The sequence below is a fragment of the Penicillium angulare genome (assembly GCF_028827245.1).
Source record: "Penicillium angulare strain IBT 27051 chromosome Unknown utg000011l_segment0_segment0, whole genome shotgun sequence".
Lineage (NCBI taxonomy): Eukaryota > Fungi > Ascomycota > Eurotiomycetes > Eurotiales > Aspergillaceae > Penicillium > Penicillium angulare.
The window spans coordinates 1,022,635-1,041,543 of record NW_026623170.1 but is presented as its reverse complement, the minus strand read 5'-3'; the positions used below and the strand labels follow the sequence as shown (position 1 = coordinate 1,041,543).

The 18,909-nt window shown below is 47.7% G+C and overlaps 9 protein-coding genes across 9 annotated transcripts; 5 read left to right on the top strand and 4 right to left on the bottom strand.

Moving 5' to 3' along the window:
- Positions 1-197: 197 nt before the first annotated feature.
- On the top strand, positions 198-1,405 carry N7478_012544 (rhomboid family protein; the record flags this gene model as incomplete). The annotated part of the gene is made up of 2 exons (XM_056928758.1): positions 198-589; positions 679-1,405. 2 exons carry the CDS (start codon positions 198-200, stop codon positions 1,403-1,405), a joined length of 1,119 nt encoding a protein of 372 aa, XP_056773316.1.
- Positions 1,406-2,090: 685 nt separating this feature from the next.
- Positions 2,091-2,886, bottom strand: N7478_012543 (mitochondrial 54S ribosomal protein mL61; the record flags this gene model as incomplete). Its single annotated transcript, XM_056928757.1, has 2 exons — positions 2,091-2,672; positions 2,848-2,886. The coding sequence occupies 2 exons, from the start codon at positions 2,884-2,886 to the stop codon at positions 2,091-2,093; spliced, it is 621 nt and encodes a 206-aa protein (XP_056773315.1).
- Positions 2,887-3,460: 574 nt separating this feature from the next.
- Positions 3,461-7,230, top strand: N7478_012542 (leucine--tRNA ligase CDC60; the record flags this gene model as incomplete). Its single annotated transcript, XM_056928756.1, has 7 exons — positions 3,461-3,532; positions 3,642-3,907; positions 3,962-4,421; positions 4,483-5,277; positions 5,335-6,320; positions 6,378-6,576; positions 6,628-7,230. The coding sequence occupies 7 exons, from the start codon at positions 3,461-3,463 to the stop codon at positions 7,228-7,230; spliced, it is 3,381 nt and encodes a 1,126-aa protein (XP_056773314.1).
- A 1,787-nt stretch (positions 7,231-9,017) lies between these two features.
- Positions 9,018-10,034, bottom strand: N7478_012541 (uncharacterized protein; the record flags this gene model as incomplete). The annotated part of the gene is made up of 2 exons (XM_056928755.1): positions 9,018-9,746; positions 9,909-10,034. 2 exons carry the CDS (start codon positions 10,032-10,034, stop codon positions 9,018-9,020), a joined length of 855 nt encoding a protein of 284 aa, XP_056773313.1.
- Positions 10,035-10,396: 362 nt separating this feature from the next.
- On the bottom strand, positions 10,397-12,393 carry N7478_012540 (uncharacterized protein; the record flags this gene model as incomplete). Its single annotated transcript, XM_056928754.1, has 2 exons — positions 10,397-11,862; positions 11,913-12,393. 2 exons carry the CDS (start codon positions 12,391-12,393, stop codon positions 10,397-10,399), a joined length of 1,947 nt encoding a protein of 648 aa, XP_056773312.1.
- A 488-nt stretch (positions 12,394-12,881) lies between these two features.
- Positions 12,882-13,748, top strand: N7478_012539 (40S ribosomal protein eS10; the record flags this gene model as incomplete). The annotated part of the gene is made up of 4 exons (XM_056928753.1): positions 12,882-13,048; positions 13,104-13,153; positions 13,255-13,325; positions 13,398-13,748. The coding sequence occupies 4 exons, from the start codon at positions 12,882-12,884 to the stop codon at positions 13,746-13,748; spliced, it is 639 nt and encodes a 212-aa protein (XP_056773311.1).
- Positions 13,749-14,053: 305 nt separating this feature from the next.
- Positions 14,054-15,557, bottom strand: N7478_012538 (M20 family metallo-hydrolase; the record flags this gene model as incomplete). The annotated part of the gene is made up of 3 exons (XM_056928752.1): positions 14,054-14,993; positions 15,046-15,360; positions 15,442-15,557. The coding sequence occupies 3 exons, from the start codon at positions 15,555-15,557 to the stop codon at positions 14,054-14,056; spliced, it is 1,371 nt and encodes a 456-aa protein (XP_056773310.1).
- Positions 15,558-15,866: 309 nt separating this feature from the next.
- Positions 15,867-16,286, top strand: N7478_012537 (uncharacterized protein; the record flags this gene model as incomplete). The annotated part of the gene is made up of 2 exons (XM_056928751.1): positions 15,867-16,023; positions 16,249-16,286. The coding sequence occupies 2 exons, from the start codon at positions 15,867-15,869 to the stop codon at positions 16,284-16,286; spliced, it is 195 nt and encodes a 64-aa protein (XP_056773309.1).
- A 676-nt stretch (positions 16,287-16,962) lies between these two features.
- On the top strand, positions 16,963-18,534 carry N7478_012536 (zinc-dependent alcohol dehydrogenase; the record flags this gene model as incomplete). Its single annotated transcript, XM_056928750.1, has 5 exons — positions 16,963-17,074; positions 17,155-17,250; positions 17,320-17,547; positions 17,613-18,193; positions 18,256-18,534. 5 exons carry the CDS (start codon positions 16,963-16,965, stop codon positions 18,532-18,534), a joined length of 1,296 nt encoding a protein of 431 aa, XP_056773308.1.
- Between the last annotated feature and the right edge of the window lie 375 nt (positions 18,535-18,909).

Sequence of the window (18,909 nt, the reverse complement as noted above, 5' to 3'; positions counted from 1 at the left end):
AGGACCATGCTCTCCCGTGCCTAGCCTTGCGGGCCATACTAGGCCCGCAACCTACTATCCTCCCGCTAACCAACCTAACCGCGTGTGGCTTCCTCCATCTCCAATCCACCTCAACTCAGCTCCGCGGTTCAACCACAACGCCTGCGGTCTAGTCTACCCCCTCGCACCCCGCGAGAGACTACCCAGGCAACACCAAAATGCCACTCAGAGTCAGCATCCCCCCTGCAACCCGCACCTTTCTCGTCGGCCTCCTCGCCCTCTCCGTCCTCTACAACATCGCCAGATGGCGTGGTCTCGACTACACCAGCGGCGCTGTCCAAACAACTCCCCTCATTCCCTACTTGACTCTCGTTCCGTCTCGCTTCTTCTTCTACCCCTGGACACTCGCTACATCGACATTCGTTGAGCAAAATATCTTTACCGTGCTTTTGAACGCTGCTACCATTTTTTATGGGGGGAAGTATCTCGAGCGCGCGTGGGGATCTAGGGAATTCAGCAAGTTCGTTGCGGCAGTTACGCTCATCCCTAATGCCGTGATTATTCCAATTTATCTGATTTGGGGTGCGGCGCCTGGTCAGAATAACAGAGGGTATGTTTCTTTTCTTCTAGTCCCAGTTGACTGGTCATTACATTACGCTTGGGGTCCATCTCACTAACTCACTTCTTTTCTTCTCTTAGTCTCACCCAGATCTGCGGTGGTGTAGCCATCCAAGGCTCCTTCCTCGTTGCATTCAAGCAGCTCGTCCCAGAACACACCGTCGCAATCTTTAAAGGTCTAATAAAAATGCGCGTAAAGCATTTCCCAGCCTTATTCCTCCTCCTAAACACCCTCAGCGGCATCATCATCGGAACCGACACCGCCGCCATCCTAGCCTGGCTCGGTCTCCTAACCAGCTGGACCTACCTCCGCTTCTATAAACAGCAGCCCGACCTAACCGGAACCTCAACAAATGGCCTCGGCATAAATGGTGACGCCAGCGAAACCTTCGCTTTCGCCTGCCTCTTCCCAGACGTAATGCAGCCCCCGATTGCATTCGTAGCAGACCAAGTCTACGCATTACTGGTAGCTATCAAGATTCTCCGCCCATTCTCCGAACACGATATCGCATCTGGAAACCAACAAGTGCTCGCGAGAGGTGAAGCAGGTCTACCTATTCTCCTAGGCAGTCAGCGTGGATCCGGATCCGGAGCCCGAGGTAAACGCGAAGAGGCTGAGCGTCGTCGTGCACTGGCACTCAAGGCTCTTGATCAGCGATTACAAGCTGCTTCTGTGGGTCGTGTACAGGCTAGTTCGGCTACATTGGCCGAACCAAGCTCGAGTCAGTCGCGTTCAACAACGCCCGCCCAGTCTGCATCTGGACAGACCATGCTTGGTGGAACCAATTACAATCCCGATAACGCATAAAAATTGGAACAGGAGTTTGTGGATATTTCCCCGGTTCCGGGCACTGGTTGGACATATTATCTTTGGCGAGTGCACTTGCAATTAACTATGCTGCTGTTTTGTTTTTCTTATGATGTAAATTGCACCCTTTTATATCTTTGATTTCGATAACCTCGTCTCACCTGGCCTCTGTGTGACTGATGGCTCGCCCTTTCTTTCCTATGGCTACCCCTTCGTCTTCAATTGGACGGCATAAATACCAATATGTCGGTATGACCGAGTTCGGCTGGATCGCTTGATGTAGGTGCATGAGAGGAGCTGTAAATATGTCTTTAAATAGACAAGTTGAAATATTTTCCCTTGGAGTCTTGTATTATTTAGAATTGCAGTACCTATTCAATCTTCTGCATGCCAGAAATGCTTAAAGCTGAACTCTCGTTTGAACTAAAAGCTGCCAGTGGGTTTGCGTAATTGCCCGAATATGGAACAGCTACTGAAACGTGAAGACATAATGATAGACTACTATCAGAGGTGAAAAAGAACAAATGTAAATGTCAACTCTCCATCTATATCAATACAATTCAACACGAGAACAAAAAAAATGCTATGCTACAAGCAGCCAGTCCCAAAGGAACCGATCAGATCGGATAGATAATACAAGACAAGACAAGACAGGATACAACCCTCAGTCCTCAGATAAATCAAATCAACCCGACTTCGAACTCTCAACCTCCCCCCTCGCCTCAGCAAGCATTCTCTCCTGATCCCTCTTCGCCTGCCTCATAGCGAGATTTCTAGCCCGATCCCCCGGCCCACGCGCCTTAACATCAGCCACCTTCTTCAAATCCTCCTCATCCTGAACATTAGGAACATAACTTTCCGCCCCCGTAGAAGCCTGCACGCGTCTCCAGATCTCCTCATAATTCAAATTCTTCAAATCAATCACAGCACTCTTCTCCTCCCCAACAGGCTGTGGCGCATACTTATCAGTCACAGGCTTTGGTCCCGAGATCCCCGGTGCGGTACTGGAAAGGCGTTCGTGGAAGTACACTGTCAATGCGGCGGGGCCTTCTTGTTCGGTTGTAGGCGATACTGTGATGGGGACGTGGGGATTGTGGTATTTCAGACGGGGGAGGACGCGGCGCCAGAAGTGGCGCGCGCCTTGGTGGCCGCCGTAGATTTTTTGGGCGTAGGTTAGGTGCAATCTGGTTATTGGGGGAAATTCTTTTGTGGCTGTCTGGAGGGTTGGGAAGATTGCTGCGCCGGTGCCGGTGCGGACTTCGAGGATCTGGGAATTTGTTAGTTTTGTTCTGGGTTTTTCGGGTTGGGTTGGGTTGTTGGTGGTTTGGACTGAGGTTGAGATAGGGGGTAGTTACTCTCTGTTTAAAATTTAGTAATTTGTCACTTTTAGAAGCTGGGATTGGGGTTGAGATAGCAGATTAATTGCTCTTCTGTTGACGTACTGATTTCAGCTTATGAAGCCGCTTGAAGAGGTTCACCATTATGGGTGGTTTGTGCCGCGTAGCGGCTGGAGATAATACACTGAGATTTTATCTGAAGGCGATATATGTTGGACAATTGTCTCAGGGGTTGGAGACCAGCTCAATGGCTGTATTGGTGCTTCGTGGTGGTTGTCTTGTATCCGGGGAAATTTGTTGCGGAAACTGTTGCGGTCTCAAAGTTGCTCCGTGATATTGGGCACGTGACCAACTATACTATGATACGCATTTTATTTCATGGGCAAGATTCCGCGTCTAACACTCTAAATAGGTGATATCGTGCTATATGACTATTAGCTTGCTTCATTGTTCGAAAATATGATATAGGATTAATTCATATCTATTATTCTCGCTATTCCTTTGCTCAATGACAAGAGATGGCTTATAGTTCCTTAGTCATACGATGTATTGTAAATGTGTAATAATACACCAGTTAAGACAGCACATAATACACTCGTATTACCAACCTGACTCACCCACTCATTATCGATTATCGATTTTCTATTCCCCCGCGATCTTCATCCTCTGCCCCTCGGAGTGTCTTATACAGGGCAATCACCTGCTGAGCGATATAAAAATGGCAGCCGCCGCGGCATCTGCTGCGCTCGACCCGAGCAACAGCTCGAAGAATACTCTTAAGCTCGAAAATGTTCATATTCCCCTCCCCCATCATTGATTGATTGGATCGTCCCGCATTTTTTTTATCTTTTTCATTTTACCCTTCATTCAACATTAATAACATATTTCCCTTTATCCAGACCGAGAAGCGTGACACCCTCATCGCAATTGAGAAGAAATACCAAGCGCAATGGAAGGAAAACAAGGTCTTCGAGGTCGATGCCCCATCCTTTGACGAAGTCCCCCAGGGCTCCATGACCGCCGCGGAGATGCGTGAAAAGCACCCCAAGTTCTTCGGTACCATGGCCTACCCCTACATGAACGGTACCCTTCATGCTGGTCACAGTTTCACTGCTAGTAAGGTCGAGTTCATGGCCCGTTTTGCCAGGATGGAGGGAAAACGAAGGTTTGTACTATCAATCAAGTGATTAACTAAATGTCGGTCAACTGACTCTCAAAGTTTATTTCCAATGGGCTGGCATGCGACGGGCATGCCCATCAAAGCTTGCGCCGACAAGCTGCGCGACGAGGTGAAAATGTTCGGCCAGAACTTCGAGGGCTACAAGGAAGAGGAAGAGGCTGATGTTCCGGCAGCTCCTACCCAGGAGTCTAAGCCGGAGGTCAAGGAGCAGGCTGAGAAGTTCTCTGGAAAGAAGTCCAAGGCCGCTGCAAAGACCGTCAAGATGAAGTACCAGTTCCAGATAATGTTGGCCATCGGAACGCCTAGGGAGGACATTCATCGGTTCGCGGATGCCAACCATTGGCTTCACCATTTCCCCCCTCTGGCTATGCATGACCTTGATAGCATGGGTGCTGCTATCGACTGGAGAAGGGAATTCATTACGACGGATGCGAATCCATTTTACGATGCTTTTATCCGCTGGCAGATGAACCGTCTTTATGAGCTGGGTAAAATCCAGGTATTATTACTCTCTTACCTACTTACACTATTCTGAATTGTCCTTCTAACACTTTCAAAAGTATGGTAGCCGTTACACAGTGTACAGCCCGAAGGATGGCCAACCCTGCATGGACCACGACCGTACTGAGGGTGAGGGGGTTGGTCCCCAGGAATACTCTGCTATCAAGCTCCAGGTCAAGGAGTGGTCTCCCGCAGTTGCCGAGCTTGTCAAGGGCAAAATTGAGGACGATGCCAAGGTCTACTTCCTTCCCGCGACTCTGCGTCCAGAGACCATGTACGGACAGACCAACTGTTTCGTTGGTCCCAAGATTAACTACGGCCTCTTCAAGCTGAAAGATAAGGAATACGTTGTGGTTACTAAGCGTGCTGCTTGGAACATGGCTTTCCAGGGTCATTTCTTCTCCGGTGATAACTTCCCCAAGACCCAGGATCAGCTCCCTCTTGTCGTTGAGGCCCCTGGTTCAGTTTTTGTTGGCACAAAGGTCAATGCTCCTATGAGCCTCCATACCGAGGGTGTTTACATTCTTCCTATGGACGGAGTTTCCGCCTCCAAGGGTACCGGCGTCGTCACCTCTGTTCCCTCGGACAGCCCTGATGACTATGCCACCCTCATGGACCTGATTAAGAAGGCCGATTACTACGGAATTAAGAAGGAGTGGGCCGAGAAGGAAATTTACCCTCTCATTGAAACTCCTACCTATGGTAACTTGACTGCGCCCGCTCTTGTCAAGCAGCTTAAGATCAACTCCCCCAAAGATGTCAACCCTCTGGCTAAGGCTAAGGAGCTGGCTTACATGGAGGGATTCTATAAGGGAACTATGATTGTTGGCGAGTTTAAGGGAGAGTCTGTCCAGGTATCTATAAAACCTATCTCCAGTCCATTTATTCTCCACTTTAACATATAAATATAGGCCGCCAAGGACAAGATTCGCCAGTCCCTCTACGCAAGTGGAGACGCTTTTCCCTTCGCTGACCCCATGGGCAAGGTTGTTAGCCGTAGTGGTGATGACTGTGTTGTTGCCTACCTGGGTCAGTGGTTCTTGAACTACGGTGAGAATGATGCCAAATGGCAGCAGGATACCCTCAACCACGTTGTCAACAACCTTAACACCTACTGCTCCGAGACCAAGAACGGTTTCGAGAAGAACCTGTCTTGGCTCAACCGATGGGCTTGTGCCAGGACCTACGGTCTTGGATCTAAGCTTCCTTGGGACCAGAAATTCCTGGTTGAGTCTCTGAGTGACAGTACCATCTACATGGCCTACTACACTATCGCCCATTTCCTGCACGGTGATCGTTACGGAAAGACTCCTGGTACCTTGAACATTACCGCTGACCAAATGATTGACGAGGTCTGGGACTACATCTTCACCCGCCGCGAGATCAGCGACGATCTGATCTCCAAGAGTGGCATCAGCAAGGAGTCTCTACAGCTCATGCGTCGTTCTTTCACTTTCTTCTACCCTCTTGATACAAGAGTTTCTGGAAAAGACCTTATTCAGAATCACTTGACCTTCTTCCTGTACATTCACGTTGCCCTTTTCCCACCTGAGTACTGGCCTCGTGGAGTTCGTGCCAACGGTCACCTGATGCTGAACGGTGAGAAGATGAGTAAGAGTACCGGTAATTTCCTGACTCTTAAGGATGCCGTGGACAAGTTTGGTGCCGATGCTACTCGTATTGCTTTCGCCGATGCTGGTGATACCATCGAGGACGCCAACTTCGACGAGACTGTTGCCAACAGTAACATCTTGCGTCTTCACACCTTGAAAGGGTGGATCGATGAAATTGTCAAGGACGAGACTCTCCGTACTGGCCCCGCTGATACTTTTGTCGACAAGTTGTTCGAAAATGAGATCAACACTCTCGTCCGCGAGACACAAAAGCATTACCAAGAGTAAGTTTAAACAAAGAATTATTAAAATCATTGAATTCACTGCTAATTTTCATCCAGCACCAACTTCAAGCTTGCCCTGAAGTCCGGTCTGTTCGACTTGACCAGTGCTCGTGACGCCTACCGTGAGGCATGCGCTGCGTCAGGCGTTGGTATGAACCGCGATGTCCTATTGCGCTACATTGAGCTCCAAGCCCTCATGATCACCCCTATCGCACCTCACTGGGCTGAGTATGTTTGGCTCGAGGTTCTGAAGAAGGTCAGTTTGTATGTTCTATATTAATATCTATCTCGTCTAACCTGGGAACAGTCCGAGACTGTTACTTTCGCCAAGTGGCCCACCGTGCCCGAGCCTTCCCCCGAGCTCTCCGCCGCTCAGGCCTACGTCCGCAACACTTCCTCCGCCATTCTCTCCGCCGAGTCCACAGTCGCCAAGCGTCTGTCCAAGGGTAAGAACCTTTCTTTCGACCCCCGCAAACCAAAGAAGGTCACCATCTACGCTGCGAAGAAGTACCCCGTCTGGCAAGAGAAGTACATCGACCTTGTCCGGGACGCCTTTGACTCCCTCAACATCTCCTTCGACGACAAGGGTCTCAACGCCAAGATCGGCAAGCTCGGTGAGATGAAGAAGGCCATGCCCTTCGTTCAGGGCCTTAAGCGCCGCCTCGTACAGGGCGGTGAGGCTCCATCTACCGTCTTCGAGCGCAAGCTTCCTTTCGATGAGTTCGCTGTTCTTTCCCAGATTACTGATGGATTGAAGCGCTCGGCTGGTTTCAAGGAGGTTGAGGTTATTGCTGTTGATGAGGGTGGTAAGACTGGTGAGGTTGTTGGTACCGGTGAGAAGAAGGAGGGTCTTACTGCTGAGAACTCTGTTCCTGGTCAGCCTACCTTCTCTTTCTCCAATATTGAGTAGGTACTCCGTTTGTATGAAGGGTGAGATAAAGATTCTGGTGTTATTGTCGATCTAAAGAGTCATGTTTGATGTGTTTATGTTCAGAAAATAAATTTTTCCCTCCTAGATAGGTTTCCTGAAAAGTACTTCAAATGTTATCGCTACCTACTACCTAGTATTTGCGGAAATCGAATCAAGATCAATCACTTCAAACATCAGTATGGGTATCCTGTCTGCGAACCAGGAGCCCATCTGGGGGATAGTAGGAATACTGAGGTAGAGGCCTGGGGTAGTCTGAAGGTAGAAGAATAGGGGATCTTTTCCCACTACAATATGTAGTATTGCATAACATCATTTGAAGATAATAGTACTATTTACTAGTAACCGGTCGTCGAAGTTTTAGGTTTATAGACTATGTTGATGCCTCACCAGCCGTGTTGTCATGCCTATGAATGTAAAATATCAGGATTATTCCCAATCGCTTGAATTCTACCGGATACTGCTGGAGAACTTGAAATCTACATGTATGTTTGTGTCTAACCCTGGAGATATACACGCCCGTCCATAGACTCTCCAGTCTTAGCCAACAGGGATACCATTAGAATACCCGTCGAGCTGAAACAAATACCTTGCTATCCTTTCCCTTTTCAAGCGTCATCCTGACCCCAGTTGAAAGATTGGATCCTGGTATCATCGAAAATATAGGAATGGCCCGAGGTCTTGGTTTACTAGTGGTATACTCAACAACCTTCGCACGAAGGCCTCAGTGGAAGCCACGTGCTTACAGGCAGATACAAGTCATCCGTGACCTTTCTCTATATGTAGATCAACGGCAGACCTTTCAGATGATTGGAATTTCAATGACCTACTTTCACCCAATTGAGCTTGTTTTTTAATTCCCTGCGCAGAATAATAAATCCCATTTTCTTGTTCTAAAATAGCCTACGTTTGTATCACTCGGAGACTGTATATCACAGTAACCGTCCAAATAAACACAGCCTAGGCCTAGGATGCCAGAGTCCTGGAGTACGCGGATCAAACAGGGACTGTTCCAAGTACCTGTGGTCCATGACACACATCAATTGTTCGTTGTGCCTTTCAGCGCAAATAATAACCTAAATAACAACCGTAAAAATAAGCTCTCCAGCCATGAAGAAAAGCGGCATACAACACCAGTCCAGGCTAACTTACCTCCTAAAACCTTCTTTCAAAGTACGTTCATCATGCGAAAACACAAATCGAAACCATCCAGCATCTTTCCCATGCTCCTCTCCCGGATGAAGGAATACCCCGGCATCAATCAATCGCGAGGCCAGCTCAAATTCTCGCTCTTGTACCGACCGCTCATCGTTTGCGAGGAATGGTGAAAGATCGATGTATATGAAGAAACCGGCATTTCTGTGAAACATCAGTAATGAAATTCAGAGTGTTCCGGGGCATTGGGAGTCTGACCCTTTCTTGATATAGTTGATTACAGCTTGGTCCAGCAGTGAGGTTATCAATTTGTAGTTTGCGGCTAAGGCCTTCTGTGACTTAGCAGTGAAGCTTGACACGAAATCCCTGTCTTTCAGAATGGCCGTTCCAATTGTCACGGCTGATTGGGAAGGGCTGTGGAAACGCCTATATTGAACCATAAGGCCACTGTGGTCAGATCGATCTTGATTTTGAATAGAGCAGTTGTGAACGGACTGAACATACGAGACCATTTTACAAGCTTGGTGAAGCTGCTTGTTCTGCGATACTAAGAAACCCAGTCGAAGGCCACCCGAAGCAAAGTCCTGGAGTCTGGTCAGTTTTCTTGCTCTTTTTCATTCCGCAGGAGCATGGGCTTGGAAAATGCAAAAATGGCCTACCTTGCTGAATCCATATAAGACATGAACCAGGGCAGGATCAATCAACTTTTCGAAGTCCAGAGATAATATTGAAGTAAAAGGTATAGCTTCTGGGTCACCTGAATCAAATACACACGACGCATACATTTCATCACAAATGAAATGGAGCTTATGCTCGTTACAGAAGCGGGCAATTTGGCAAAGAGTGTCAACAGGGTAGCAGCGTCCTATACATCCAGCCATATTAGCCTCGGTGCTTTTGAAAGAAATTTGATCAATATGGTCAAGGTGGGAAGCCTCACCAACAGGATTGTGCGGGTTAACCAGAAGCACTGCGCGAATCTTCACGCCCCGTTCCTCCGACCTCTTTAGAGCTTCTTCAAATTTCTGTACAGCATCCGGGGTAAATGCTTCTTCAGTGGTTGTATTAGCGTAGACAATCTCAACGCCAGCTTCGACTCCATAATCTAGCTCGAAGCGACCGTATACAGGTCGATTGACAAGGATAGCTTCGCCTCGTTCGGCCAAATTGTACCCTAGCAAATTTCCTAGGGAGCTAGCGGAGTCCGCAACAAAGACATGGTCGGGCTGAATTGGCTTGTGTGTCTTCAGCACTTTGTCCAGATGCTCTGCTGCAATGGCTGGTAGCTGGGTGGTGGTAGCTGCGCTGGAGCGATAGCTTATTGAGTCTAGATTGAAGGTGATCTGTTGTCAGTCAAGATAAGTTAACGGATCATGATTCAGGTATTGATTATAGTGTATAATACCTTCTCGTTGATATAATTGACAATTTCCGCTCTCATCGGTGTCTATTTAACGTTAACTGTTTGTTTTCTTCTTTTACGTCGCGAGTGGGGTTGCACGTACGTTCTCTGCCAGCCCGAAGGATATCAGGCCGGTGGGATTCGTATCTGGGTCATATGTTGGCGTGGGGGTAAATCGCCATGGGCGCCCCGATTCATCGATATTTTTGAGGGCGCGAGAAGATAGCATTCTGGAAAGTTTAGAGTTTTCGTTCACTGGGTTTTCGATTATCCAAGTGATATCTAATAAGCACAGAAGTAACTAGTGTAGAGGAGGTTGATACAAAAGAAACTTCACTCTCAGATTGTCAGGTTATGGGTGGTGCAAGCAGCAAGGCACCGTCATGCTGAGTTCCCCACCAATATGCTCAAGTGGGGGACGCCAGACCGCATAGTAAGCCGGATGATCGAAGGGTAACATTTGAAAATCGAGGAGAGTTTATGTAAAAATTGAAGACTAACTAGATACATGAGTATGTTTACACTGTTTTTTTAAAAAAGAAACGCCGGTCGCTATGCGCAATGCTCTAGTGTACATTTAGGTGATCCATCTCATTTATACTTGAATCTTAAGCGAGGTCTCTTGCGCTTGTCCGCCTTGAGTTTCTCTGCTGTAAAAGTCCAACACTCAATCGGTCGGCGAGATCCAATAAAATCACCATTAGGTGTGAAAACCTCAACTTGAGGGTGTTCGACGGTGTCCTCTTCGGAGTTGCGCTTATTACGGCGCTGGATGCTTACTTCAAGCCACCCACAGCCCTCAATAAGAATATCGGCGGCCATCACCCGATATGGCAGATGTGGGATTGGAGCACCCTTGTCTTTCACAGTTTTGGCGATAGAGGTAGGTAGGTTTGAGCCGGTGATATCCCATTTCAAATCGATCTTCCCGGCGGATGATATGGAGCTGCCCGTCCCTTCGATCATGAGGGCTTTACCGACATAAGTTCGCTGTTCGGCCTGGAGCTCAATAGCCTTTTCGGTATTCGTAACATGAGATTCAATAGGTAGAAAGCTGACAGCCATGATGGTATCTTCCGGGTTGACCGCAGAAATTCTCACCAAGCCACCGCCCAAAATAAGAGATTGCCCAGGCTTGATGGTATTCCGATCTGGCTTCACGCGCTTTGTCATGATGATATCTCTTTTGTGCTCATCCCGCACATAGTTCTCGAGCTCGGTTCGCTCCATTCCTGGAAGATCGATCATCTCTCCTCTTCCGCGTCCGAAAGGAATGCGGATAGGTGACACTGTAGTTCCTGGCATGGAAGAAATAATTGGAAGAACAGGGTAGGTGTCCTCTTCAGGCGCCGGCGGGAGAAGACTATCAGGGTCATGTACAGCTGGTTGATGCTTGTTTACAATTTCATGCTCGGCCTGTTTCTCAATCCACTCAGCCATATTGTCGAGGCCGCGGGAGTCCTTGGGGAAGCAAGATTCGATGAAACTGCTCTTCCCGACGTTCGCCTTTCCAACAACCCAAATTCCCCCACCATGTTCCCGAATCTCTTCCTTCACTTGCTTTGTCCACCAGCCCCGGTGAGCACTGATCATGTGCACGTTCCCAAGTCGAACATCTTTACCCGTTTTTCCCAACGCTTCACGGAGGACTGAACGGATATACTCCATTTTTGAGTCCACTTGGTCCTTAGTAGCCGCCAATAGATCCGACCTCGTGATGATAAAGCTGATAGTTGGCAGCTTCTTCCCATGAGAGTATTTCTCGGTATGAGAACGTCGGTTTCGAGAACGCTGTTCTTGGGCGGCAAGCGCCTCGTGGATACGGGGAACGAGAGACATGGGAAAATCAACGGCATCAATAACGTGGTATACTCGATTGTCTTTATGAGGTGATTCGTCGAGGTATTCTCGAATGGAAACGATTGATGGTTTAGGTGAAGAGAATGCCTTGTTGTGGTGTATCAAATCATGACAGCGATCGCAAACGTGTGAAGTTCGTGTTGCAGACTCGGAAGGGGGTGATGGAGGAGTAATAACATCGTCCGGCAACGCACCATCTGATACTTTAGTTAGTAGATTCCAAGTGGTGCAATGGTAGAAAACATACCTTGGGACGGCTTTGGCACCATTGGCTCCACAGAAAGCTCATCTTCTACAGGTTTAGTCTCCAGAGGAATTTCATCCGTATCCAATGCCTCCTTAACTGCTACCTCGGAAGCTGCCTTCTCAGCCTCGGTTTTTCGACGAGCCAGTAACCTTCGCGTCTGCTTTTGCCCTCCACCATAGTAGCCCGGCTCCTCTGGTTCAATTGTCTGTGTGAAAGCTCCGCACCCAGGGCAGCATATCGGAAGAGCTGTGGCAAATTCTGCGGGAGGAATCTGTCGGAATTGGAGAGGTGCGGCCGAAAAAGCCCGGCGCGAGTTACGGGGGAGTATCGCGAGGCCAGATTTGAAGTTTGTTTGCGGTAGGGTCGTTCTTGTCGACAGCTGGATAGTGGATATTAGTGGGCGACAAGTTGGTTGGACATTATATCTTATTGAGCCAAGTCGCAGGGCTCGCGATATTGCGCCTCGAGAGCAAGGCGACATCTTGGATGTTGAGATAAGTTTGCGGAGATCGCGCGGAGGTTTTTTTCCCAATATGACGGAGGCGCTTATCGATAACGCCTCAAGTGCTGACATGGAGTGCCTTGCCTCCAACAGAAACGAACACAATAATAACAACTGCACATTATTATAAACCCTTTTCAAGCGGGCAATCGCTTACAATTTTCAAAGTAATTGTTGTTTGCTTGAAAGCATATTTCATATTTTCGATTTTATTGTAGAATTTGCGCGCAATCGCCTACGGACTTGACGCCAATTTAGCAGAACTTTTAAATGTTATGAACATGGCATTTTGATGATGCAGATGTAACATTAGGTAGCTCTTTATATGAGAGGATACAATGAACAGTCAACTTAAAAGTCAAGGTTGTGGAAATGATATACTTGACTGGGGGATATACAGAATGGATTTAGATGAATTAATGCATAAAGGGTCATGTGATTATAAATCAATGACTCAGCAATAAGATATGAGCACATATCATGTGACTAGGGCGGCAGCCCTAGCGAGGACCCCGAAAGAGGAATATCGCACTTTTCTTCGCGCCGGAAGCTCCACTCTGCAACCTTTAAATCACCCAACTTTCTCTGTCTTGTCAAAGCGATTCCACGAATTGCGCCAGGAACTCGCGACAATGTACGTTTTGACCCGAATACCCTCAATCTAATGATATCCACTAACAATTTACCAGGCTTATCCCTAAGGACGACCGCAAGAAGATCCACGAGTACCTCTTCCGCGGTATGTGATAGTTCACCCTCGCCGACATTGCGCGCTCTCCCCGCGACCTTCAAAGCGACGATACTCAAAATGCGAAACATTTACTGACACGTTCTCTGCAGAGGGTGTACTCGTGGCCAAGAAGGACTTCAACCTTCCCAAGCACGGTGACATTGACACCAAGAACCTGTTTGTACGATAATCCCGCGTACCCGGCCAACGAACCCAACATCGATCCCTCGACTAACATTATTTCAATCTACAGGTCATCAAGGCTATGCAGTCTCTGACTTCCCGCGGTTTCGTCAAGACCCAGTTCTCGTGGCAGTACTACTACTACACCCTCACCCCCGAGGGTCTTGACTACCTGCGCGAGTGGCTCCACCTCCCCGCTGAGGTTGTCCCTGCTACTCACATCAAGCAGCAGCGTTCCCACGCTCCCCCTCGCGGTATGATGGGTGCTGAGGAGCGTGAGCGCCGTCCCCGTGCTCCCCGTGAGGGTGGCTACCGCCGCCGCGAGGAGGGTGGTAAGGAGGGTGGTGCCCCCGGCGAGTTCGCTCCTTCCTTCCGTGGTGGCTTCGGCCGTGGCCGTGGTGCCCCCGCTGCTCCCCAGTAAGGGATAGGCCTTGGTTGTCCTGTCATCCACTGCTCGGTCATCTTAGGGATTGATGTGGCCGGTATTCGGTGCGGAGTAGGATATTCAGGAATGAAATCAGAAACGAACTGATGCTAGGCGCATCTATCTACGACCCCTTGTTTCTGAGACTTGGGGATACGGGAAAATTAAAAAAGTTTAAACGAATGCCACTGGCTTTATGGTGTATCTAGATTATTCAATGGCACATTCATGACTCGGTGCGAACTATTTCTTTAGTAAAACTAGGACACCGTATGTACTAGACCAAGCATGCGGTTTTGAGCCTAAGCAAATCGCTTTCGATCATATCGCACCACTGCTTGCAAGATAACAGATGCTCCAGTTGCACAATCATCTGCAGAACAGAATTCCTCGGGGTGATGGCTAAGCCCATCCTTACATGGCACAAAGATCATACTAGTTGGCACCTGCTTAGAGGTAAAGACACTATCATGACCAGCACCACTCATGATAGTCCTAACCAAAGATTTCGTATCTGCCACAGGCGCATCCGCAACAACGGCGTAAGCTGACTCCTGCACACAGCTAATGCAATCCTCATGAAATTTAACAGCAGGTGAATCGAAGTCAAGTGTCCATTCAACACGGCAAGGTTTACCGATACCAGCACCTTCTGCCGCCGCAATGGCATCAAAATCAGCACGTAGCTGCGTCTCAACTTCTGCAACGAGCGCAGTTTCAGGGCCTCGGATATCCAAGCTGAAGCTTACCGTGCCAGGCACTGTGTTCACGCTACCAGGCTTCGCGTCTACGATACCAACACTAGCTAGACAGCCCTTAGAAGCTGCGACTTCTCGTGCCTTGACCATCATCTGTGCAAATGCATATAGAGCGTCGGCGCGGTGTTCAAATGCTGTTGTCCCGGTGTGCGTGTCTCGTCCAATAACATTTAGTCGGAACCAACGATACGCCTGTACTGCTGTGACCACCCCTACTCGCTGCCCAGCAGAGACAAGGTGTGGACCTTGTTCAATATGTAATTCGAAGTGGGCTGCCATTGGAGTGGCTTTGTATGAGCAGGGCACGTCGCCCAGAAACCCGATCTTCTCTAGAGCACTCTTCATTGTTTCTGGTGCCGATTTAGCTGTGGGTAGTGAGGCTACTGTTGGTACCTCTTTGAGCTCATGGGCTCTTTGTAGAGGAATAGATTCTGCCCATACGCCTGACGAAATCATGCTAACGGGGAATCTGGCACCCTCCTCACTGTTAACAGTTAGCATGTCTAACCTGCGTTTTTTGGATCGGTTATTATTACTTAGTCCAATTGACAACGCCAACACCTCCCTCGGTTTCCAGCCCCATCTCATCCATTCGCTTAATAGTCTCCACGCCGGATAAGACACCCAAGATCCCATCATATCGGCCTCCAGTAGGTTGTGTGTCCAGATGGCTTCCGATGAAGGTAGCTGGAGCACCAGCCCTTCGACCTGGGCGTACAGCGAATATATTGCCCATTTCGTCAATGGTAATCTGGCATTTTAGATCTTTCATAGTTTTAATGAACCAATGACGCACACTCTTATCCTCTTCTGACAAGGCGAGGCGCTGCATTCCTGTATCTGATGATCCCCTGCGAGGGTAAAGTATATAATTTAGTCATCGGACTGGAGTGAAATCGACATAGTCTGCAGCATCTAAACGGAGAACTTACTCGCCCCATCGAATCCCGTATCCCCATTGACATGAGTCGTGTAGATCTTTCGCAAGTCTGTCTTTGTCTGCTCTCAGGGCCGATACGTCGGCCTCGGACAATTCCGTTGTCAACATATTGCGATATCTTGTTGTTGAGAAGGTCTTGTAAATATGTGAAGGAAACTCTGTCTTTTGCTCTGAGAAAAGCAGTACTCGAGGTCTTGGTCTAAGTAATGCTGAATAGAGAAATCGCATACTGGTTAATATGAGGATAGAGCTATATTTATAAATTCACAGTCTTCCAATCTACAAGTTCAAATTGGTAATTGATAAGGAAGCGGGGAAGTGTAGCGGACTTTGTCCGCCTACTTCTTTATCCTTTATCTGCCGACATGCCGATATACATACATACCCCACATTGGGGTAGGTGGAGTTGTCTCCACTATGTATAGGCGACGGGAAACACGTCTCAAGTTTTACGTGGATGAGAAAGTTCGGGATCGCGCGCCCTACGATATCTTTTATTACTCCGAAGATGCGTGGAAGGCGATTGCGGAGATGAAAGGTCTCCGCTGCCTTCTGGTGACTTTTAGCTCTATAGGTATACGGGCGAGGGTAGTGGATCAGAAACTACTGATCAAATTATCAAAATTGATGACTACCGTGAGGGTACCGTCGTACATAGTGGACTTTCGTCTCCTTGGTAACCTGGATAAAAGTCTAGCGGTAGGTCAAGCTGGGGAGGTGCCATTCTTAATCGTTGAAAGGTAACAGGGGCTTCAAGTTGTGCTAGGTAAGGTCTATACGTGTGTCTCTCATATTACAGAACTTCCCGAAACTGGTGCGACCACCTACACTCTTTGATTGATTCTCCAGCCCCACCGCTAAGACACACAAGACTATGTATATTGAGAGCTTTTCCTGAGTACCCTGTAAGTTGGACGTGTATTGCTTATTACAGTATATTACATATTACATTCAGAGTATGTATCAAAAAGTAATTTTCAAAATCATACATTTCATAGTTTCACCATCACCATGACCATTATTTACCAGTGTTTCATTATTTATATGTATTTGCTTATAAATTTAATACATTCGACACTTTGAAAATCATAAGTTGATTCACCAGAAGGCCATGAGCTTTTTAGTCCCATTGGCCCTTCGGAGGCTAGTTCCAACGATGAGTTTGAAACATGGAAATTTATTGAGACATAACCAGCCTAGAACCACGTAATGGCGAAGCGTGTCACTTACATCTCATTGTCAACGACATGTATGATGCCAAGATGAATCACAATCTCAACTCACCCATCGCTTCACAGGTTTGCTGAGATACAACCATGGTGCTATAAACACTGAGACATAAGAATGATGTCATAAACCAAGACCCCTGGCTGTCCAGTAAGACAAATATATATCCCTCCTTCATGCGATTTTATTGCGAGGGCATTCAGCCGAAGATTAACTAATCAAATCAAAAATAAGTAATCACATTCACAAAATCTGTTCGAGCTGAGATTATCGGTGGACACACATAATGTCTACCTCGATCACCACAGACGTCAGCAACTTTGGGGCTCAGGGATATGGCGACCTTCCCCATAGGATGAAAGCCTTGACCTGGCAAGGGAAGAATTTGGTCAAAGTTGGTAAGTCATTCTGCTCATCACGACCTTCATTTCAATATCTCGAAATAACTAGCTTTTCTTGCTCATACACTTTCTTATAGTGGAAACGGCTTGCCCAACGATCATAGATGAAGGCGATGTCATACTGAAGGTGACGGGTAGCACCATTTGTGGGAGTGACTTACACCTATTTCACGGTATGTCTTTTTGGCAGTTAGTGAAGTATCGCTGAATCTGCTCATGCGGTATCTGTTATCTATGTATAGAGGCCATTCCAGATCTCCAGAAAGGTGATATCCTCGGCCACGAGTTCTGTGGTGTTATCGCCAGCGTGGGGCCGGCAGTCAAAAAGGTTAAAGTGGGCGATCGCGCTGTGGCATCCTTTCAGATTGCCTGTGGGGAGTGTTATTATTGCAAGAAGAAGTTATCCTCAATGTGTGAGCGGACGAATTCGAACGAGGAAGCTAGTAAACTATATGGGCGTCGAACAGCTGGTATATTTCCTCTTTAAAAGCCTATACTGTTGTGAGTGAGACTATTATACTAATACCTGCCCTAGGCATGTTTGGATACTCCCACTTCACAGGGGGCTTTGCTGGTGGGCAAGCGGAATATGTTCGCGTCCCTTACGGTGACGTGAATCTCCTTCTGCTGCCTGATGATGTCCCCGATGAAAAAGGTCTCTATCTTTCTGATGTTTTAGCAACATCTTGGAACGCTGTTGTTGATACTGGGGTTGAGGAGGGTGACACTGTGGCAATCTGGGGAGCTGGCCCAGTTGGGCAAATGGCCGCTGAGTTTAGCTTCTCTAATGGTGCTAGTAGGGTTATCCTTATTGATGGCGGCCATGGAAAATGGCGACTAGACTTTGTTAAGAAGATTCTACCCAAGCTCGAGACAATCGAGTATACGAATCTCTCAAAGGGCGAGTCTGTTACCTCAACCCTGAAGAAAATGTGCGACGGCCGTGGGCCTGATGTGGCGATTGAGTGCGCCGCTGGTGAGTATACTAAAGGATGGGTTAATTACTTTGAGAGGCTGCTTGGTATGGAAACGGACACGCCTGAGCTTATCAACGAGATGATTACCTCTGTCCGAGGGTTCGGGCGCTGTGGGGTCACGGGCGTATATGCCGGTTATGTATGTGGCACCTTTCCTATGGTAAAAATTCCCATGGTAAAAAAGTTCTAATGGTAATGCAGTGTAATCACTTCAATATCGGTTCCTTAATGGAGACCGGGATCCGTCTCATTGGCAATGGACAATCCCCTGTGCAAAAATACTGGAAAGACCTGTTGAAGTATATTCAGCAGGAGAAGATCCATCCCCTGCATATGGTCACCCACCGGTTCAAGCTCGAGGACATGGAGACGGTCTACGATTTATTCAATAAGCGTGACCCGGGCATGCAGAAGGTTTTTATCCAGACAAAGTTTTCCTTCCCTCCAGCACTAGGGGCACCTGCGCTAACAGAACTTTGAGCTTCACTAAATTGGATAAAAGTTAGACTGACAAGCTTGGATGTTTCATGTGGGTTTCATATCTTTTCCATTATGAATTGGGCGCTCAAAAAGAAATTGCGAAAATATATCTATCGAAATCATATTGCAGTGAAAAATGAGAGTAGTTTTTAAAATGTTCACTTAGAATCGAGGAGCGTGCCACACACCTTCGCGAAGCTAATCTGTTCCTCTTAAAACAAAAGCTTAGACAGGAAATCCTAGAGAGTATTGTTCGCAGTACTGAGGATTTCCCCAGAATATTTCTTATAGCTTATGTGCTGAGTAGAAAAGCTTAAATAAGATCCCCCTTTTTATACTTTTCATAGTGCAGGCGAATGCCCCCTATATACGTGG